The sequence below is a fragment of the Gavia stellata genome, chromosome 5, assembly GCF_030936135.1.
Source record: "Gavia stellata isolate bGavSte3 chromosome 5, bGavSte3.hap2, whole genome shotgun sequence".
NCBI classification, from domain to species: domain Eukaryota; kingdom Metazoa; phylum Chordata; class Aves; order Gaviiformes; family Gaviidae; genus Gavia; species Gavia stellata.
Genome location: NC_082598.1, coordinates 16,890,615 through 16,910,727, shown reverse-complemented (window position 1 = coordinate 16,910,727; position 20,113 = coordinate 16,890,615). Strand labels below are relative to the sequence as shown.

The 20,113-nt window shown below is 40.4% G+C and overlaps 1 protein-coding gene across 4 annotated transcripts in view; it reads right to left on the bottom strand.

The window, feature by feature from the left end:
* Positions 1–19,173, bottom strand: part of CPEB2 (cytoplasmic polyadenylation element binding protein 2) — a 53,846-nt gene extending 34,673 nt beyond the window's left edge. For 2 of the 4 annotated variants that reach the window (XM_059817405.1, XM_059817404.1), the window contains exons 1-3: positions 17,962–18,540; positions 14,823–15,110; positions 4,001–4,091 (exon numbers count right to left, since the gene is read on the bottom strand). In XM_059817405.1, coding sequence (XP_059673388.1) covers positions 4,001–4,091; positions 14,823–15,110; positions 17,962–18,537 — 955 coding nt within the window. In that variant the 5' untranslated portion in view covers positions 18,538–18,540. Of the gene's footprint in view, positions 1–4,000; positions 4,092–14,822; positions 15,111–17,961 lie in introns of all 4 variants that reach the window. The other 2 variants (XM_059817402.1, XM_059817403.1) reach the window with 2 other exon arrangements.
* Positions 19,174–20,113: the final 940 nt, after the last annotated feature.

Below are 20,113 nucleotides of genomic sequence, written 5' to 3'. Positions count from 1 at the left end.
TGAAAACAAAAGTTACCATATTCAAAGAAAGAAAATGTGTTGCTGAGTAACCAATGCTTTTCTTTTTACTTCACTGAGCATGCGCCAGCAGGTTGGTTTTAAAAGAAAGATGTCTAACAGCTGAAAAGCTCAACTAAACCAATTTAAAGGGAAAATAAAACAAAGAAAAAGCAAGACAGACTTCTAAGTTCATCAAGTTATTTTTCTCCATAGATAAGCCAAATAATAGTGTTTTACTTTTATTATTTATTACTAGCTGTACAAAAAATATATTTGTGTAACTTTCCCAAAAAATTTGTTTTTCCCCTCACAAAGAAACGGAAGGAAAATTCAACATAAAGTTAATATTCCTTCTTGTTACTCCCGCTAATATAGCTATGGCTAACTCAAATTCAGTATTACCTTACATCTAGCTTGCAGAGCTGTAAGAGAGTTCATCAGGAAACAGAAATTAATTGTAAATTGAGTACAGTATCAATACTCTTGCCTTACAAAAGACAAGCCCTTAAACTACATGGAAATACTAGTTTTTACTAGAAAGATGTTTAAAACAGTAGATAAAATTCCATTAAATCACCTGCTCCTCAGTTCTAATACATATTCCATGCAAAATATAACCATTTCTTCTAAGTTTTTTTCCATAATCTGTTTTATCCCAAATGTATTGGTTTTCATCCTTCTGAAATGTCTAGAATCCAAGTTTTCTACATCACAACATCAAGAAATGTTGGTATTTGGGGAGGGAGGAAGGAAAAAATGCAAGTACACAAGGGGTCGGTCTGGAAAAGAGTTATACTACCAATACCCACGTATTTCAGGCTACCAATATTGTAATTCCTTCCATTTCAAGAAAGCTGCATGGAAAGATTAGTTTTAATATGATCAGTATTTCTGCTGCAATGACTAGTGAAGTCAAGCATCTATTCCCTATTAACCTACCTTGGAAAAATGTCTTTTTGAAAGCTAAAAATTACTTCTTTCTTTTGACCATGTCTGTAGTAATGACTAAACTTTGTCTAAGTGAAGCCAAAACTATGCATCTTTAAACAATTTTTTGGCAGGCATGAACTTATCTTTCCATCAATCATTTTTGAAATAAAGTTTTTTCAAGTTCATGAAAGCAAAAGTGGTTAAATTTTACTTCCTTCTAAAATGGATCTTGAAATGCAAAACTTAAAGCTGTGAGCTAGTATACACAGTGTCTGTTCTGCATTGTGCAAAATCTGAGACAAGATGCTTAGTCATACTCCAGATATTGTAAGCAGCTAAATCTGAAACACGTGCTTAAAATTCCAGGGACTTTCATTTTACTGCTGTGGTCAGATATAAAAGATGCATTGTTTTAGTGTGCTTAGATTTACTTAAAAACTTGTCATAAAAATATTCTCTAGTAACAAAATATTCTTTAGTTATAACAAAGTACCTTATATATTAATATGAACAACAAATAAATAACAGTAATACTCTTAATCGTGTGCATTCTGCAAGCAAATATGATGGGTTCTTAAGTAAATGTCAGATTTTCTGTGGTGAAAAGAAAAGCCACAGAGATGGAAATAACAAAATTAGTGTTTCATGGTTTGCAGAAAAAAAAAGTTAAAGTTGCTAGAAAATTACAGAAATGCCAAATAATGGTGACTAAACAGAAGAGGGGTAGAGAGGAACTAAAAGGCTATTCTAGGATGTGAACTCTTATTCCCATTTTCAGTCAGTAAGGAACATTTCTTGTATCTTACTGTTAATAATGTAGCTGTTTCAGCTGAAATAATAACTTCCAAACAGAAAAAAAAATCTTAATCAACCAATTTAAATAACAGCACACAATTACTCTCTTTAAATTCAGTTGGCGTGTGCATTGTTCTCTGGCACTTGAACAAAAAAATGTATTTCCTTTGAATTCATCACTGTCTGTGGCTTCCATCTGTTTTAGTTCAAACATAAAACTTAGCAGAATTTTCACTGCAAGAGTATGATGGTGAAACTGTTAAAAAAAATATAAATCTCTTAACTGTAGACTGAAACCATATACTTATGCCCCTAGAAAGCACAGAATAACTATGGAAACTTTACCGAGTTTTTCAGAAGTGCCTACGTATGAACCCATTTCACTTTAAAATCTTAAAGCTTTGTCTTGTCTTGTTCTTGCTGAAAAATTATTATTGGAAATATGTAATTTTCATCTATTGTATCATGATGAAGTATGAAGAAAAATGGGTCTTTTCCATGCTCTTCTGCATTATAAAGCCAAAATGCAAACAGCAAGATGGCAGGGGGAACAGAGCAACCATTTGTCATGTCAGTGTGCACAGAAAAAAAGTGAAGAAACCAATTGGTTTTCAGCAATGTGAGAGGTGCCAATGACAGTATATTGAGATAGATCTGCGTTCTCTAATTTTATGCCTAACAGTAGCTTTAACTTTTAATATCCTTCCTGATGGTAGATTTGGATTCAGATAACCAAAGAAATATTAGCCACCAACTGAGTGTAGCAAATTGAAGCAACAATGCTTTGAAACAGGGATGATCTAACTAGTTACCTTGTCTTTGATGACATATGCATGCTTTTAGTCCACAGCAGTTACCACTGGGCTAACTGTTCACAGGTTTCAACCCCTTTGTGTTACTTAGTAATGTTTTGTAAACATGCAGAAGAGACAGAAACTGAATTTAATAATAGACTTAAATGATAAAATTATTAAAACTGTAATTAATTCTCTGTATGCAGTAAGAAACAAGAGATTAGATTTAAGAACATCTAAGAAAGTTTAACTTCAGCTTCCACTCTAAAGAGGAGGAAAATTAACTGCCTAACTAAATGCTACCTGCTTACTGATGCTTTGCAGAGATTTTCAGCTTGAAAAATAATCCACAAACTTTTGGCTTTACATTGTAAATCTTACAATACTATTACATGCTATCTGAATACTACAGGTCTTCCGACTGATTACAGATCTTAAAAGAACCATGAACAGACTACTCTAGCAAAGTGTCTTTCAAATTAGGAGAACACAGGGCCTTATGTGCTAATGTAATACATATTAAGTCTAGGAGCCTCTAGAAACGGAGAATGGATGGGAGTAAATAACAATATAAAGAAGTAATTTTTTTTAATTATTTTTTCAATTGCTTCAATACTGAGACTTAATCTCTGCAAAGCAAGCCTGAAGTCTTGGATAATTTTAAAGTTAGATTGTGTTAGTCTAATTATAACACCACAAATGAAGTAACATTTGATCAAGCCAAATAAAATGGCTTGGGCTCCCTGCCCCAAAGTTCAACAGTAAATGCCACCTGAGAATAAGTATGGAAAAACAGGATTCAAAAGAATGAGTTAATGTACAGTGAGTAGAGGAGTTAAAATTGAAGCCCACAAATACTAGCTATATGCTTACTGCTGTGGCCAAATGATTTGAACAGAGCCCAGAAGGATGAGAGGAACCAGCATTCTAAAGCCAAGTGTATTTCTGGACTTCCTCAGACAAACAGAAACTGGACAATTAATTGCACTATTATCCTCCAGGAGCTTTGAAAAAATATTTGAAAGGACAAAACCTGAATTTATCAGTGGACTTAATTTTCTTTTCATCTTCCATTGCAATGAAGGGGAAAATTAACCAGCTAACACTGGTAGCGGTTTGATTCTCCTCCCAGCCTCTACTGGCTGCCTCTAACAGAACAGTATGTCTTCACAAACTGAGGCAGAATTTCTTACAGCAGACAAGTAAATTTCAAATAAACTAACTATGAATTTCTTGGGGGAAAGGAGGGAAGGATGGAGGAGAGAAGAGAAAAACCTATGAAGACACTAAAGCTTAAATTTTAAATAACTGTAAACCAATGTTTTCAATAAAATACAGCTTGAGATTGAGCTTTCATATGAGTTGAGAAAATAATTCATTTCCTATTTTAATATGAACCTAGAATCTAAATTAGCAATCAGTATTATTTCAAATATGCAGAATGGATGACCCTTTTTTCTTTATTTAGCATAGTAACATACCTTTAAGTGGATCATGCTCTGCTCTCATAATGTCAATAAGGGAGTTTTCCAAAGAGTGCATATTCAGACTGTCATACATTCTATTTCGATCCTAAAAGAGAACAAAATCCTTAGTATCGGAATACAAATTCTGTACTTTTTAACAGGAAACTTGATAGGAAGACAAAGGCGCCTTCTAAAGGCTGTACACTCAGACACTCTGGAGACGGACAATGATACAAAAGCTTAAGATTCCTGAATTTAGTAACAGTAAGACCTGATTTTACTATCAGTAAGTTTAACAGCATCCAAATATAAAACTAGAGATACACTGAATAACTCTTCTGTGTATGCACTTTGATAGCCTGTGATCGCCTGTTTCCTTCAGAAGAACTGCCTGGCTCAGTTCTAGTGATCCACAGCAGAGATAAGCATTAGGCTGTTTAATGAAGGAGACTAATGTCTGCAAAAGCTCAGTTTCATTTCATGCAGAAGTTAAAGAGCGAGTAAGGTGGGGAACTACAGGACAAGAAGGACAGTCACCTCATATGAAAGAAAGCATTTTCTTGGTGCTTGGGTAAGTACCCTACATGGGCCCTCAGACCCCTGCTGAGACTGCCCTTCCTGGCTTCTGGGTGATTAATCTGAGGCCCTTTCCATACAAAGACTTGAGTTACAAATGGTCAGCACTAAACAGTTAAAGGTTGGAAAATTAAAGCTAAACTATAAAAAGAAAATGTCACAAAGCTTATTAATAGATTATCAGCCTGATGGAGAACAATTTTTCTGCACATGAAGATTAAGAATAGTTACCATCAGGTCTTACAAATATTTGCACTGAAGGTAATAAAAGTTATTGTAATAAATCGTAAATGTTTTCACTGACTTTATGCTCAACCAAGACATTCTCTCCCACGTTTTCTAATACACCCAAGTTACAGAGACAGAAAAAAGATGAATTCTAACTTCTTTGGTCTTTCTGGGATACCTTCAGAGTCTGAAAATAGTTTTCGTAAATCCTTAATTTCTTCTACCTGCAAGGCTTCTAGCTGGACTGTATTGCACTTAAAGGAATCCTGTAATCGTGCCTTAATTTTACTGTTGTCTTCTCTCTGGCTGCACTGTAGTAATTCAACAGTGTAGGATGAAATACACCACACACATCCCATTGCCATTAAAATTAACTAAAGATGCAGCCATCCACTTAGTACATATATAATAGGGACAGAAGGTATCTGACCCACACTCACTGTGACTTTCCATGACAGTTCAGCAGAACATAGATTAATTTCAAACTACATCCCTCAGCAAGCAGGTACTCTTCATGTTTGGAGAGTGAAAATGCAACCTTCGAAATAGAGGTTTTCTACAATTCAGAAACTGTGACTTATCAACAGCTTTGCAAAGCAAGCCATGATGAAACTAAGATTTAACTTTCATCTTTCTTAGAAAGTTTAGTCAACTTGATACAACATTGGGATGAAGAAGGAAAATCCTGTTTTTCAGCTCTCTCTCCCTCAAACAACTATAAAGAGTAACAGCTTCCTGCCTGGTAAGCAATCTGCTATGTTCATTTGATCAGATACTTTATTTTCTTTTTGGCAGCCCTTAGATAATTTTAAAGATAAATTTAAGAAGTAGGTTTCTCTTGTCTCCTGCCATGTCCCAGACCAAATGCCACTGACACTTTGTGAGGTGATCTACAACCCAGTCTGGGTGCCAACAAGTCACCAGTACTATTTTAGTTCACAGCAGCCTTATTTTGGGACTGGTTGGCTTTCATTCAGTTCTCTAGCTGTCCTGAGAAGCAGCAGAATGAAACTGAAATGACTAATTTGCTTCCACGCCCTTGCAGGTTTGTTTCTCAATAGCACAATGAAAAGAACCTGCTTACCATAGCAAACTTGCTTTCTATAGAAGGTGTGAGCAGTGACAAAGCTGGATTTGTTCCCTACTGTTCCCTACCATTCAGAAGGTATCTCATCAGGATTTTTAATGAAGTCTTAAATTCAGCTGAAGTCAGTACCTGATAGGTAGTAAGTGCTCCTGCAAAAAACAATGCTGAGTGAACAGGAAACATGCTTTGCTACCTCTGTAGCTGACAGGGGAAAAGAACTAGTATTGGTAAAAACTGGACTGAACTGTATGTATTTGTTACAGGCTCACTAAATAAAATTTTGTTTGTTTTTTGATCATTGCTATGTACACATATGTTGAGATAACACATGACTATGTGGCAAATAGTCATTATTGTACACTTAACTTTGCTCTGGAGAGCAGAAGCCTGTAAGAAAGGGCTCCATCATGGTTAATTCCTAAAACTGGCCCACTTGGTCATGGATCTTACAGAGAAATGGGAAAGTAAAACATATAACATGCTTTTGTGATTAATTTGTAAACCGCTCCACTGGCTGACATGGTGCAATCATTGTAACTTCACCCTTGTATCATTCTGTTTTGCAAGTTCTGTGTATCCAAAGGGAAAGGTCCTGTGCTGCTGGAAAGAGAAGAAAAACTTTTCCCAGCCTCTTTACACCTTAGAAAGTTCATGTCTATAAAGCCAAAAAAAAGATGTTTGTTTCTTTTAATTTTATTACTTCATTTCTGGCAGTGGAAACATGCAATAGGCATACAACAATATAAAAATGTTGTGATTACACTGAAGTAAAGCAGGATTTAAATATGGGAATTGTATCTGCTGTCTCGCTACCCACATCACACTATCCACTTGTGAGTTTGGGTAATATCTAGGTAATCAGTGCTTCAAAACTTTTAACTTCTATTCTAATTCACACTGATGAACTACTTACTATAAATCAACATTATCTGAAATCTAACTATCTCAAAAGGAGTAAGTCATTCTTTGGGTACAAGGTTCATTTTAAACCTTTGTGCAACTAGGCTTTACAATGCTAAAACACTGCTTTGTGCTCCCCAAGTATGTACATCATATCTTTAAAGAGCACAGTTACCATCTACGCAAATACAAAGCTTTCATTTCAAAGCAGAACTTAAAAGTATTTCAGTAATGTAGGTCACATCAGCAAAGGCTTTCTAGAAAGTTCTGCGGTAGAAAAAAAAAATCCACAAGGGTTTGAAAGGGGACAGTTCTACTACTGCATGTCGTACTCCATCAGAAAACTTCCATTGTGATTTTCCTGGATCTTTGGGACAAGCACAAAAAATACCTGATTGTTTTAGATAGTTTTCCATGCACATGGACATAGTCCTAATTCTTGGGACTATCTTTAGTTTCATTATTTCAACACGGTTGATAAGCAGTTATCTTCTAAACCAACCTGGAACTACCTATAAAACAACATGGAAATTATTCTAATTCTTGGGACTATTTCCATGTTCTTTTATAGGTAGTTCCAGGTTGGTTTAGAAGATAACTGCTTATCAACCGTGTTGAAATAATGAAACTAAAGATAAACAGTAGTACAACAATTGATACATAAGCGTGTATGTTAATATAAGTTTTGTATCATCCTGACTCCAAAAGCCCCTTTTGTGAAGGCTGAATTCCTGCAAAATATTTTGCATTTCCCTCACCTCTGTGGCTCATCAGTTCTGTGCTAAGAAGCAAGTGAGGTCTCGCCGTGTCAGAAGGTCCATATCTTAGTGGAATGTCGCAACATAATGCTATTTTTTTCCCCGGAGATGACAGTTAACTTCTCCCAAACACTACAAATTCTCACGCTAGCTTTTTATTTCTTTTTAACTGTATAAACTTTTGAATCCTGCTCAACCTAACTTTCCGATACCAGAATCACAACTGCACTCATACACAGGAGAATTGAAAACGTAGTTTTGGTATAACTACCTACAGATTCAGAGGTATATGGCTAAGTGACAAATTGCCACCTCAACTTGAAAGTTAAGACTATGTAAGACAGTTTACAGAAAACTGATAATTATTTCTGAATTTTTACAAATTTACACAATATTGGAGAATCATGAAGTATTGTACCCATAGAATACAGTCAGTGCTAGAAGGACTTTTTGACACTGTCATGCAAAATACATCTACATAGTGCGTGTTTCAGAAGTCCTCCCCCCATACGTCTAAATGGGGAATGAATGGGAGAAGGGCAGCTTTCTCTGAAGAGCAAGTTTCAACACTAAGTTGTTGGACAAACAATTTTTCTTGGCACAATCTATTTAGAACTTCTAAATACATCTATGTAATTTGTGCAAAGATTATTCTGTTTGAGGATTTGCAGAAACTCAGTGCAGTTACATCTCAAAGCTTATATATAGTCATTTACGCATAAAGCAAATACAAGGACAGAAACTATTAAACAGTGAATACAATTTTGCTAATCTTTAACCACAAAGGCTAAAAACAGATGTTCATAGTTAAGAAGTTAAACAATGTCAAATTTTGGACACATGCTTTAAACTACTGATCTGTAGGACTACTTGAAGCAAAAAATTAGACTTCTAACAGGTATTAAATTCAGTAAATGCAAGTATCTTTTAAAATATGCTCCTTCACATGTCCGTTGATATTCTAAAGAAATGTAGCACCATCTGATGGGGGCTGGAAACAACTTCAAAGTCAAAGCTTCTAGTCAGTTTCGACTATGGTCTCAGCTGGCTGCAAAAAAGACTCTGTAGCTTTGACCTTGCTGAGTTAACCGAATTTTTTAAAAGCTCAATTAAAGAAACTTTTTTTAAAATCACTTCCCAAACTAAAAAGTTAACAAGTTCAGTTTTCAGTTGAAAAAATGGACCTGAATAAAAATGTGTTCGAAGACTAGAAATTGACAGCTGATTTAATAATAAAGTATTCATAGACTTTAAAAAGTACCTGAATATAGCAGTGTTAATGTTAGCAGTAATAACCTAACAATTAAGTACATTATATATTCTAAAATATCTTTGCTCACACCTAAACTTCAAGTCATTCTCATTTTAGTGAAGACATACTATAATCATAAGCCCCTTGTTGAAACCACAAGTAGTGTAAATGAGAACTTAATATGAAAACCTATGACAACTACAATTTTAGCTCTATAAAAAAAGCAAGAAGGAAGGCTTAAAGTAGACACATGAAATTGCTTGGTTACTTTCCATGGTGTCAGTGGTAAAGATGAACTATAATATCTGGTAGACATCTGTGAATGGTCAACCTGACAAGTGTTTTAAAGTTAAAATGACACAATCAGCTATGTAAGCTAGCTAAATTGAGCCTAAAATCCACCAAGAACAGGTCCTGTGGCAAAGACACACCTACTTCCCAACTACAGAAGCATTTAAAAACAAACAAAAAAATCCCAATGGCATGTACTGTATCCATACTGGAGTACTTCAGCTCAAGAATATACATTTGTAAACTGGAAACAAACCAGACACATTATGGAGATGATTAAAGGCTTGGCAAGACTGACTTATCAGGCAAATCTAAAAGATTTGTATATTAATAGCGCCAACAAAATAACTAAAGGAACAATTAAGACATTTGAAGGGGAAGTTGTTATTCAAGTGTGTTTGTTTCGGTTTTTTTCCTCCACCCTCTTCACCTCCCCCCCCCCCCCCCCCCCATCTGGAAATATCTATACAGTCTTGAGTACTTAAATGCAACTACATTAGACCATACAGTAAATGTACTTTTGGATAGGTGAGAACATATTCATTTCGACTTAGAGAACAACCGTGCTTTGGCAGCCAGAATGAGTGGAGATACGCTACTTATAGAGTATACATCGTTGCTATACCATCACAGCTGCTAAATATTTTGTTGAATTTTCCTAACTCTGGTTTTGACTTGCATTAATAGAATGAGCTGTATAACTGAAGCAAATTTTAACAGTAGAAGAGAATTCTTAGCTCATAAAAAGTCATATAAACACTTGTATGGTAAGGCCCACAAACTTTCTCGTAATTGATTCCTTTGAATCGTTCATCTGTGCAGCTCCCAATACTATTTATTCAAAGGTCTTAATTCGGGAGTTAAAGGTATTGCAGTAGACCATTTTCTCCATTTAGAGGTATCCCCAGTATGGTCCTCAGACAAAAATATCTGGGTTTGTATGTTATTTAATCAACCCCAGGTAACCAATCCACAGCATTAAAAATCTGAAGACACTGTTCTGTTGCAGGTAAAGCCTGGCTTATAAATCAGTGTTTGGACAATTACACTAGTCTGAATACTAAGAAAACTTAGCAGCTAGATATTCCCAGTGCCTTCAAGCGTAACACGAGCTGTCAAACACTCAGCACTTCTGAAGAAACAGGCCACCTATTTAGGAGTCTAAATAGGGCATTAAGAACCCAACTTGATCTTCATCTAATATTGACCAGTATGTTTATCGTCTAGATTAGCCATTAAACTGTTAAGGTACATTTATTAAACTATACTAAAACTGTCATATTTAGAATCTGAAGTCCTCTGAATGGAAGCAATTTTAAGAGAGAATCAACATGCCAGCAGTTTAAATTAAATATCTAAAACTAAGACCTGTTGTGACGTACAATCTTAAAACTAATTTAGCTTTGCAAGTGTTTTGTTTTCTTTGAAAGCTTTAGCACATTTCAAAAATAAATAGAAAAAGAAAAAATCTGCATTTGTGAGAGATGGCACCTTACCATACAAATCCCCAGCTGGAGCACTATATTCAAACATAGAATAATAAAGCTCAGCTTTTAGGACCACGAACATTGCACGTACTGTTTGTTTGAACAAACAGGAAGGACAAATCAAGGTGAAGAACACCCGGACATGCAATGTATATTTTCTTAATTCAAAAGAGACACAGAAACTAAATTCACATTCCTAGAATACAGTGTTTTTACTAGAACGAAAATAGTTAAACACTGAAGTGTGTAACACTGAAGTGTATTATTAAACTGTTATAATAGGTTTTAGTAAGCTTACTTGCAAGATATTAAGAAACATTAAGCTTGCAATCAAAATAGGGTTAGCAGACACTGAAATTTTAAACAAAAATTTTAGGAACGGTTAATTATTTTCCTCATCCAAGGAAAGTAAACGAAAAAAATGAATATACAAAACACTCATTCCTGTGCTTGCGTTTGGGCCATCGAAATACCTGAAGCATGTTTTTTGGGGAAAAACCCCCACAGTATCTGGGGTCAGAAATACATTTTTAGCTTTGCACCTTACATCCATTTTTTTTGTACTCTAGATCAGGGCATAAGAGACAATATTCATATTGTCTAATTTCTTGACATGCAACGTTAAGTGCCTAAACTGGTATCCCAGGGGCTGTGTATGGTCAGTGGTGCCAGGTATGTTCTTCTAGAGAATTAGATTATCTAAATAAGGAGCCCAGATTCTCTTTAAGGAGAGAGAAATAGGCTCCTCAATTAAATGCTTAAGTTAGATGGTGTGAATACCTGACAAAATTTCTAATCGTTCCTTAATGATTCCGGTACAAGGCAACAATCTCTTCCCTATATGAAGTAGCTATAATGGTGCAAGCAGCGTCGCAGAGCTTAAACTTGTAGACATAATTTTGTCTATGAAAGACCTTTAACCGATGTAGTTTGTGTTACCTTAAAAACCTGAGGGAGAAAAAAAGCTTCCTACAGTGAGCCACAGAAGAAAAACTTGGCTATTGGCTTAATTTGCTTACATTTAAATCAGTGTTGCCATGATGTTTAACTACTTTTATTTAAAAACAAAACAAAAACTCTTGAACTTTGGAAAATTCCCCTGACAGATGTCCTTCATAACTGCTGTAAGCAAAAGCAGCTTTGCTGTAACTAATGTGGCCACTGTGAATTCAACTTCACATGGGCTATGTTTCAGTTTTAACTATGAAGTACAGAAAATCTGCTTTCATCCCTTTAAGTAATAAACATAATTACTTATTCAGTTATCAGTAATGACATTCAGTGTCACTCATTAGTTTAATGCCAAGAAACATTTTCATCAGAATTTATGTCAGTTCCATACTGGTGACAATCCATCAATGCAAACATCAAAGAATAAAGAAGTTTCATGGAAGGAAAAAGCTTTGAATTTGTATACGATTCCTCCGTGACTTATCTTGTTTGCATCAGGTACATGCTTTACAGAAACTGGATGAGCAGCTGACACTGCTGAATGCCATTTAGACTTAGCAAAAAATAGATAGCATTTTAAAAAATGGTAGCAGAACATTAATGACCTGCAGAAAGTTAGACAGTGAGTACACTGGCTTTTCTCAGCAGTTTTCATTTGCTAATCTTGAGATAGCTGAAGTTCGGAGGGGAGGTGCTTTGTCCCCTGACATACAAAATGATTACTGCAGTTAAAACAAAGATGCATGATCATGTGGGAAAGTATTCTGCAAAACTGTGAATGATGCACTATGTATTCAACACACATGCTAAGATGCGTTCGCTCTGTGGAAGCTTGGAAGAAATAGGTAACTTCTATGTACACATAAATGCTTACGTGCAAGACTTTCCAAATGGCACAAAATTTAGTTACTGCTATTTTTGAGTATCTTCTGAAATTGCTACTGTATCTTTAAGAATCCTCTATCTAAATACCTCAGCCTTTTATGGAAGGAGACAAGCACAGTACAAATTAGCAAGATGGGTGTTTGACAGCATTGCAATTGCCAACACAAGTCCTGATGAAAAGAAGTATGAGCTCCAAGCTCTATTTAACTTTTTCATTATGACTTGCAAAATGTAACAGTCATCACAAGGAATTAACCATATAACAATAGTATAATAACTGAAAAATAAGAACACGAATTCAGTGTAGCAAAGTAATTTATGGAAACATCTAGTGTTTCCATAATAGCAGTAGGTAACACTGCAACCCTTCAAAGAGGAGTATTTTTACTGTGTTCTGCAACTATGACTTTATACATATAAGGGACATTTAAGCATAGATAGATCTACAGCATAAATATAGGCAGACAAACAGGTCTATTTAATTGGTGGCTCTGGTGCTTGCAGGTAAGACCAATGACAATTAAGTGTGTTTTCTCTTTGACACTATCTAGTCAAAAAAACCAGACAACCCCAAACAGAAACGTTAATGTATTTTATAATAAAAGTTAAATAGCAAGGATTTTTTCCTACCCTACTAGATAGGAATGATTTAGATTATAGTTGGAACGCACAAGACTTTTGTTTAGACACAAAATGAGTTCATCTATATTAGATGACTGCTGTAGAACCTTCTGAAAGTTCAAAGTAATAGTCATACTGACTTGTAAGGCATATTGAATGAGTAAATATATTCACAACTTGGGCTTAGCCGCATGTGAATTCCAATGATTATGTCACTGCAGTTTCAACGTATGATGGCATTAATATTTTTAACCCTGTTCCTTAGGCTAACATCTTCGGGAGACGTTTCAGTTTTTACTTTCAGCTATTCTTGGAATCTTCCACAGCAAAGCATTACCTACCTGTAATCCGTTTTCCTTAACAGATCAGGTTGAATACATAAAGAATGGCACCTTTATTTCCACCTTTCCACCCATACAAAAATTATTCAGTTATGATACTCCAGCTAGCAAGGCTACTTAACGGGACAGGTCTTTACAGTATAGGCAAATCCTCTTAAGTGTTCAGGTCCAATGCATACACTTGGAGCAGAATTTAGGTATGTCCAAAAGTCACCATTAGCCTCAAGAATACTGCAAGTATCAGAGGTCACCTGGATAGAGTCAGGGCATGGCCTCTCATGCCAAATGGAAGTCCACCAGCAAAATGGTAAGAAAAATAGGAACTCTAGTGGGAAATCTGGTCCTAGGGAGCACCCTTTTGCCACTATTACAGTTACGTAAGGATTAGCTTGCTAACTGATGCAAATACAGCTGTATAAACTCAAATATGGTCACAATTACGACAAATGAAACTCTAGGTTACCGTCTGTGAAACCTAACAAAACCCAACTATAATAGCCTTATGTGGAGATAAAGAAAACATTCTAATTATTTTCTCTGCATATTATCTTTTTCACTTTTGCTGGAATATAGTAGCTCAGTGTGAGACAAAAAACAAAGCTGACACAGACGTAATGAAAATTAAAGAATGTACAGAATTAATGCAATACCTGCTTTCTATTTTAAATGCATCATTTCTAAAATAAGTTGCCCAAGCTTTTTTTGTAACTTAAAAAATCCATGCAAAACCTATAAATTGTTAGAATGGCAACTAAGATTGGGATCCAAAATAATAAAGGTCTCAGCTAACAAGAAATGTTATGACTAAATGAATATAGGCAGGAATGGGAAAAATAACATTTTACCAACAGGTAACTGAGGCTGGAGTTAAGTGACTTAAAGTCACATAAGAAGCACTGGCAAAATTCAGGAGGTGAACCCAAATCTTTAGTTCTAAGACACATCCTCCTGTTTAATACTTCTAAATCACAGGGCTTCCAACCAAAACATGACATAAAAGTTGCTAGAATGTGGAGGAAAAAAAAATCTAACATGCAAATGTCAGCCTAGAATACTAGTAAAAGACAAACATGACAAAGACTCAGAGCCATCTACAAAAGTAACAAAACCTATGTACAAGGACAAGCGAACAAAAAAACCCTGAGTTTTAAAGGGGTTTGTAAGAATGTGAGTGTTACCATAGGCAGAAAATACTTGCTGGATTAAACACATTCTGCTCTAATGCTGCGTCAGTGGCTACAGTTTCTATCTGTCTTGACAGTCAATAATCTTAATTAACTGTGAGAATCATATACTGTTGAACAAATTGAAAACGTTGGGGGTTAGCTGCAATTTAGGACTATAATACAGAAATATACAATTTTCAAACAAGTATGAGGGCTGCAATGACTGTTTAATTCTCCTTTAAAATGAATGAAGCCAAAATGCTATGCAAGACTATGAAAACACCAGTTACATACCATCCTTACCTGCAAAGGAAGGAGAGTATTACTGTTGTTGTCAGTTCGGAAAACATTATCTTCAATCCACGATTTTGGTGTCAGTGATGGGGTGGAGCGAGTAAATTTAGGAGGAGCTATGACATTACCAGAAAAGGGTTTCTTCAAAGGAGAGATCTGGTTCATAGTTCCTGGAATTCCCATGTTTCCAGTTCTACGATGGTCTCTGCCATGCATTCCTCCCCAGGATATATTTCCTGTGCTCCAGCCACTACTCTGATTGCTCCAGGGCGACTGCTTCAGAAGAGGCTAAAAAGAAGGATTCATTTATATTATTTTTGAAAATACTTGAGATGTTTTCCTACTTTAAAAAAAAAACCAACAAAAACCAAAACAACCAATCACCAAGTACTCAATGTACAGAGATTTCTATAAACGACTCTTTCCTGATAACATGTAAATTTATTACTGAGGCAAGGAAGAAATCACAGCATCATAAAAAAAATTGTAATTCCCATTCCCCCATACGCCCCCAAAAAAACCTGCAGTACTTGAGCAAGCAGTTTAGACTATCATTTTAGTAATTGGTAGTGTTACTTAAAGCTATGCAGTAGAACAATTCCAGGGTGTAAAACCATGTTACAAAAAACCCTGAGATAATTTTATCATACATTACTTGGTATTATATAGTGAGATTGCTGCAAAAATAACACAAGAATTTCAGAGAGGTAAATTTTTAAAATTATTATTAAAATAATTATTATTCTACTAATATTTATTTCTACTCAGTGAGTAGTAGTATTTCTCTACAGTGAGTAGAAATTAAAAAATTAAAATTCAGATGGCAGATTTTTTCCCCCCAGTATTTTGAGTATCACTGTCTCAGCATCACCATATAAGAGCAAAAAGAGCACTGATTACTGTACAGAGAATCTGTTTGAAGAAGCTATCTTAACATTTCCACATTAAAATGCATTATTCTGAAGCCACTGCTCAAGTATTTCTGGAGCAATGAACAGGACTATCTCTGGAATTCTGCAGGGTGAAATTCAGGGGCTTTTTTCAGGATTTTTTTTCCTTCTTAGATGCGGTATAAAGTATTTCTGTATCTAACAAGTGCATTATATTCCTCAATATGAAAACGGAAGCAGTCTTTAGAGGGAAGATTTTATAGGATGACAAGTTTTTATTCCTAAGCCACAACTTGTGCTAAAAAGTGACCTATAGTGGTTGTCATACTACCAAGAGGTGGACCCACTGAGTCTGACTGACAGTGAAAAATACTATTTATCTTTACTGTTCTCAAATCTGACTGTTCTTGGAAAGGCTTTCTCTCAAACATAGAAACAGGGTGTGTGTGTGGGTAGGGAGTATGTGTATATTCTAAATTCAGCTCTTCTGTTGAGTCAAAATGCAGTACTTTTATCTCTAAGCTTAGCTGCAAGCAACCCTCAGCTTGTAAGTCTAGTAACTTAAAAATTTAAAGCATATCAATACATTATGTATTAGATAAAACAGAACTTTCTGAAGACAGAAAGATAAAAATTATAACACACACCCCCCCCAAACAAACAAAAAACTCACTAAAGCCACTTTTGGTCAAGTAATCAGGAAAACATCACATTCTATATAATTATAGATAATTATGTTGTAAAACTTGAATACTTTGGTTGGAATTTTGGGAGAGGCAGGCACTCCATTGTGAAACAAACCTTAAGAGATAATGCCTAATGTTAACAAGCCTCTAATATTGCTAGCTATGCTGTCATGGCACTGTTTAAGTTTACTTACAACTTGTAACTGAGAGAAAATTCCTGTACACCTCACTGTTGGAGAACTGCTTTGGAATTTGTTTGAAGCGGGTTATTATAGATGTTAAGGACAACTAGCTCCTAATCACAATGCATCCAAATCGGTTCTTGGACAGGCACACTTAATGGGAGATTCCAGTTCTGATAGAAACGCTTCACAAATCCACCTCTACCGATTAAAACTGACAGGATTTAATACTATAATAAAAGAAAAATTAGGATGAGGCCTATATAACTTCAGCCTTTCATAACCGAGCAGATGATTGGAGCAAGATGTGGCTGTAACGCGCTAGTAGGTAATATTAATGTGGATCTGCTTTTCTTTGCTTTCTTACAATGAGTATTTTGTTCCAGGAAAGAAGGTAAACTTCCATTTTAACACGGGATGGTTATGCCACTTGATTAAAACCGGGAGCAGAACTATGGTAACCCAAATCACACTGCTGTCTTTGGATACAAATTCAAGTAATTTCGGGCAAAACCCCTGAAAAGACGACGACGTTGACGGCTTTCCCATCTGAATCTACTTTCGGTGACTTGCGCCCATCCAACCGAGCACGCCCGGCGGGTGCGAGGGCAGGTTTGAGGCTGGGGAAGGGGCTTCCCAGGGATGAGGCACCGGCTACGCCGGCCAGAGCTGTCAGGCTCATTGTTCCGGGGACACCGCGCTCGCTACGGGCGACTGCGGGGGGGCAAGGGGGATATTTTCACGGTCAAACGCCTCCTTGACAGGAAAAGGAGCGTCTACCCTCTTTCATAAGAGGAAACCCCCTCCCTCTCATCCCGAACAGAAACGACGTCCCTGGCTAGCCGACGGCGCACCGAGGAAGGCCGGTCACAGCCCAGGGGACGCGGCTGAAGCGGCCACCTGCCACCCGGAACGGGCGGGGAGCAGCGGCCGGGCGCGGAGCGGGCCGCTGCCAGCAGCCTCCCGGCCCGACCCCTACGGCCGCCTTCCAGTCTGGCCCCGCACAGGGCGCGGGGCGCAGGTGCCCTCCCGCCGGCCACTGGCGGCCCTCAGCCCGCCTAGCGCGGCGGGGCGGCAGCGGCCGGGCCGGGCCCCGCCCTGCCTCCGCGGTCTCGCCGGGCTGTCACCGCCGCGCAGCCTCGCCCGGCGCCAGCAGCAGGGAGAGAGAGAAACCTCCCGGCTCCCGCGACCAGCGAAACGAGGGAAGCGGAGCCCCCCCTCACGTCCCTGCGTCCTCCTTCTGTCCCCCTCCCCGCCCCGGGGCTCCCCCGCGCCCCAGTCCCCCCCTTTCCGCCGCTGGCTCCCTTCCGGAGCCGGCTCGCCCGGGCTCCCTGCCGCCCCGCCGCGGCTGCCCGGCCCGCCCGCCGCCGCCGCCCGGTACCTGGTGGTGGTTGTAGGAGTTTCTCTGCTGCAGGAAGGCGGCGGCGGCGGCCGCCGCCTGGTGTTGGTGCTGGAGCTGGGGGCTCACAGGGGATCTCCGGTTCTGCTGCTGCTGCTGCTGCTGCTGCTGAGGTAAATTCATCTGCGGCGGCGGCGGGGGTGCGGCGGCCGAGAAGGGGCTGCTGAAGGGCCCCGCGCAGGGGTTGTGAGGAGACACCGGCGAGAAGCTCTGGAAGAAAGCGGGGTTGATCGATGACGGGATCCCCGGGTAGAAGCTGGTCTCGGATTCCGGGCTCGGGGGCGGCATCGCGCTGATCTGCCCGCCGCCGCTGCCGCTGGAGACCGGAGGCTGCTGCGTCTGCTGCGGAGGCGGCGACGAGGTCTGCACCGACCAGGGGGTGCCGAAGCCGGGCAGCGGCGGAGGAGGAGGGGAAGCCGCCGAGGAGGAGCCGCCCCCGCTCTGGTGATGGGGGCTGGGGATCTCCGGGCTCTGCAGGCTGCTGAAGCCAGAGCCCAGCCCGCCGGGCAGGAGGTTCCCGGGGCTGCCCAGCAAGTGGCTGTTCGGGGGGGACTCCATGGGGGGCAGCTTGGCTCTCGCCTGCAGATGAGGAGGAGACGGAGGCGGATTCACGCAGGAGGCGGCGGCCACCCCCACATTGGGGTCCGCGGACACCGATCCCCCCGGGCAGGAAGGGGCGAGCCGCTCTGAACCCCCCCTGTCCGCGCCGCCCTTGTGCTCGGCGGGGCTGAGGGGCCGGTGGTGCGGGTAGTCCCCCGTCCGCGGCGGTTCCGGGGGGTGAGCGCTGAGGAGCTGGAGCTGCTGCTGTTGCCTGTGCTCCTGCTGCTGGTACTTGTCAGTGGGGTAGCTGAACTGCTGCTGCTGCTGCTGAGGGGGGTGGTGATGATAGTCTGGGGGGTGGTGGTTATTCAGGGGGTGGCTGCTGCCGAGCTGGGCTGGGCTGCTGAGCTGCTGCTGCTGCTGCTTAAACTCTTTCCTCTTCTGGCTCAGCTGAGGAGGCGGCGGCTGTTGCTGCTGCGGTTGCTGCTTGTTTAAATCCTGGTGGGGGCTGAGACTGGGTTTAAAGTCAGAGGAGGGGTGGCCGAGAGGGGGGTGTCCTGTTGCGGGGCTGCTGCCCAGCCTCTCGCTGCCTGGCTGCTGCTGCTGCCGTGTCACCCCCAGGAGCAGCTCATCCTGCATGTTTTGATGATGCGCAGCAGCGGCCGCCGAGGGGAGCAGAGAGGGCGGCGGCGACCCACCGGACACACCGCCGCTGCCAGAGGAACCGGTTACAGCGGGTGAGAAGGGGCAGGAGGAGGAGGAATGAGAGGCGGCTGCCGCCGCGGCCGGGGAGGGGAAGGACCCGGCGGAGCCAGCGCCTCCTACACCCAACGGTGGGCTGCGGGTCGCCGCCTGCGGGAGCCCGCGGCTGTGATCCCCCATGCAATGGAGGGGGCTCCCCGACACCGGCTCAGAGGAGGGGGCACTCCCCACCCCGGGAGCCTGAAGAGACAAAGATAATTAATAGTCTTCGGGGGGAGTGTGGGGGGGTAAACACCCGCCTATCGCAAACCACTATATAAGCCAAAAAATAGCCACTTTTTAGAATAAAGCCCTCTTCCTTGCCATCATCTCCACTGTACTGGTTTTAAAAATACCGGAGCCTTTTGATAATAAATAACCCTACTTTATCAGGGCTTTTTTTTTTTTTTCCCTAACCTGCCGGGACACCCGGTAGGGCGGCCCTTCCCGCCTACAGTCGTACCCACAGTAATCCGCTAGATCATCCTAAATACCCCTGGACAGGTCGTTCTCCCCACAGCCCCCGCCCCCCCCGGTAACTCCTCCGCCCGACCCCCCCCCAGCCGCTACGCCGTAGGGCAGGAAAAAGCGGGGCGCTCCCAGGCTTGGCACTGGCCGGGAGGGAGGCCGGGAGGCCGCCGGCACCCCACCACGGCAGGTCCCCGTTTCCGCAGCGGCGCTCGGCTCAACCCCCGGCCACCTCCCCCACCCCCACTGCCGGCTCAGAGCCGGCTGCAACGCCCTTAAGAATGCCGGAACATTCGTCATAGTTACGTCACAGCCCTCCCTTGGCCGGCCGGCCGACCTTGGTAATGAGCCGGTGGGTCCGCCCCCTCATGAATAATGGATTACC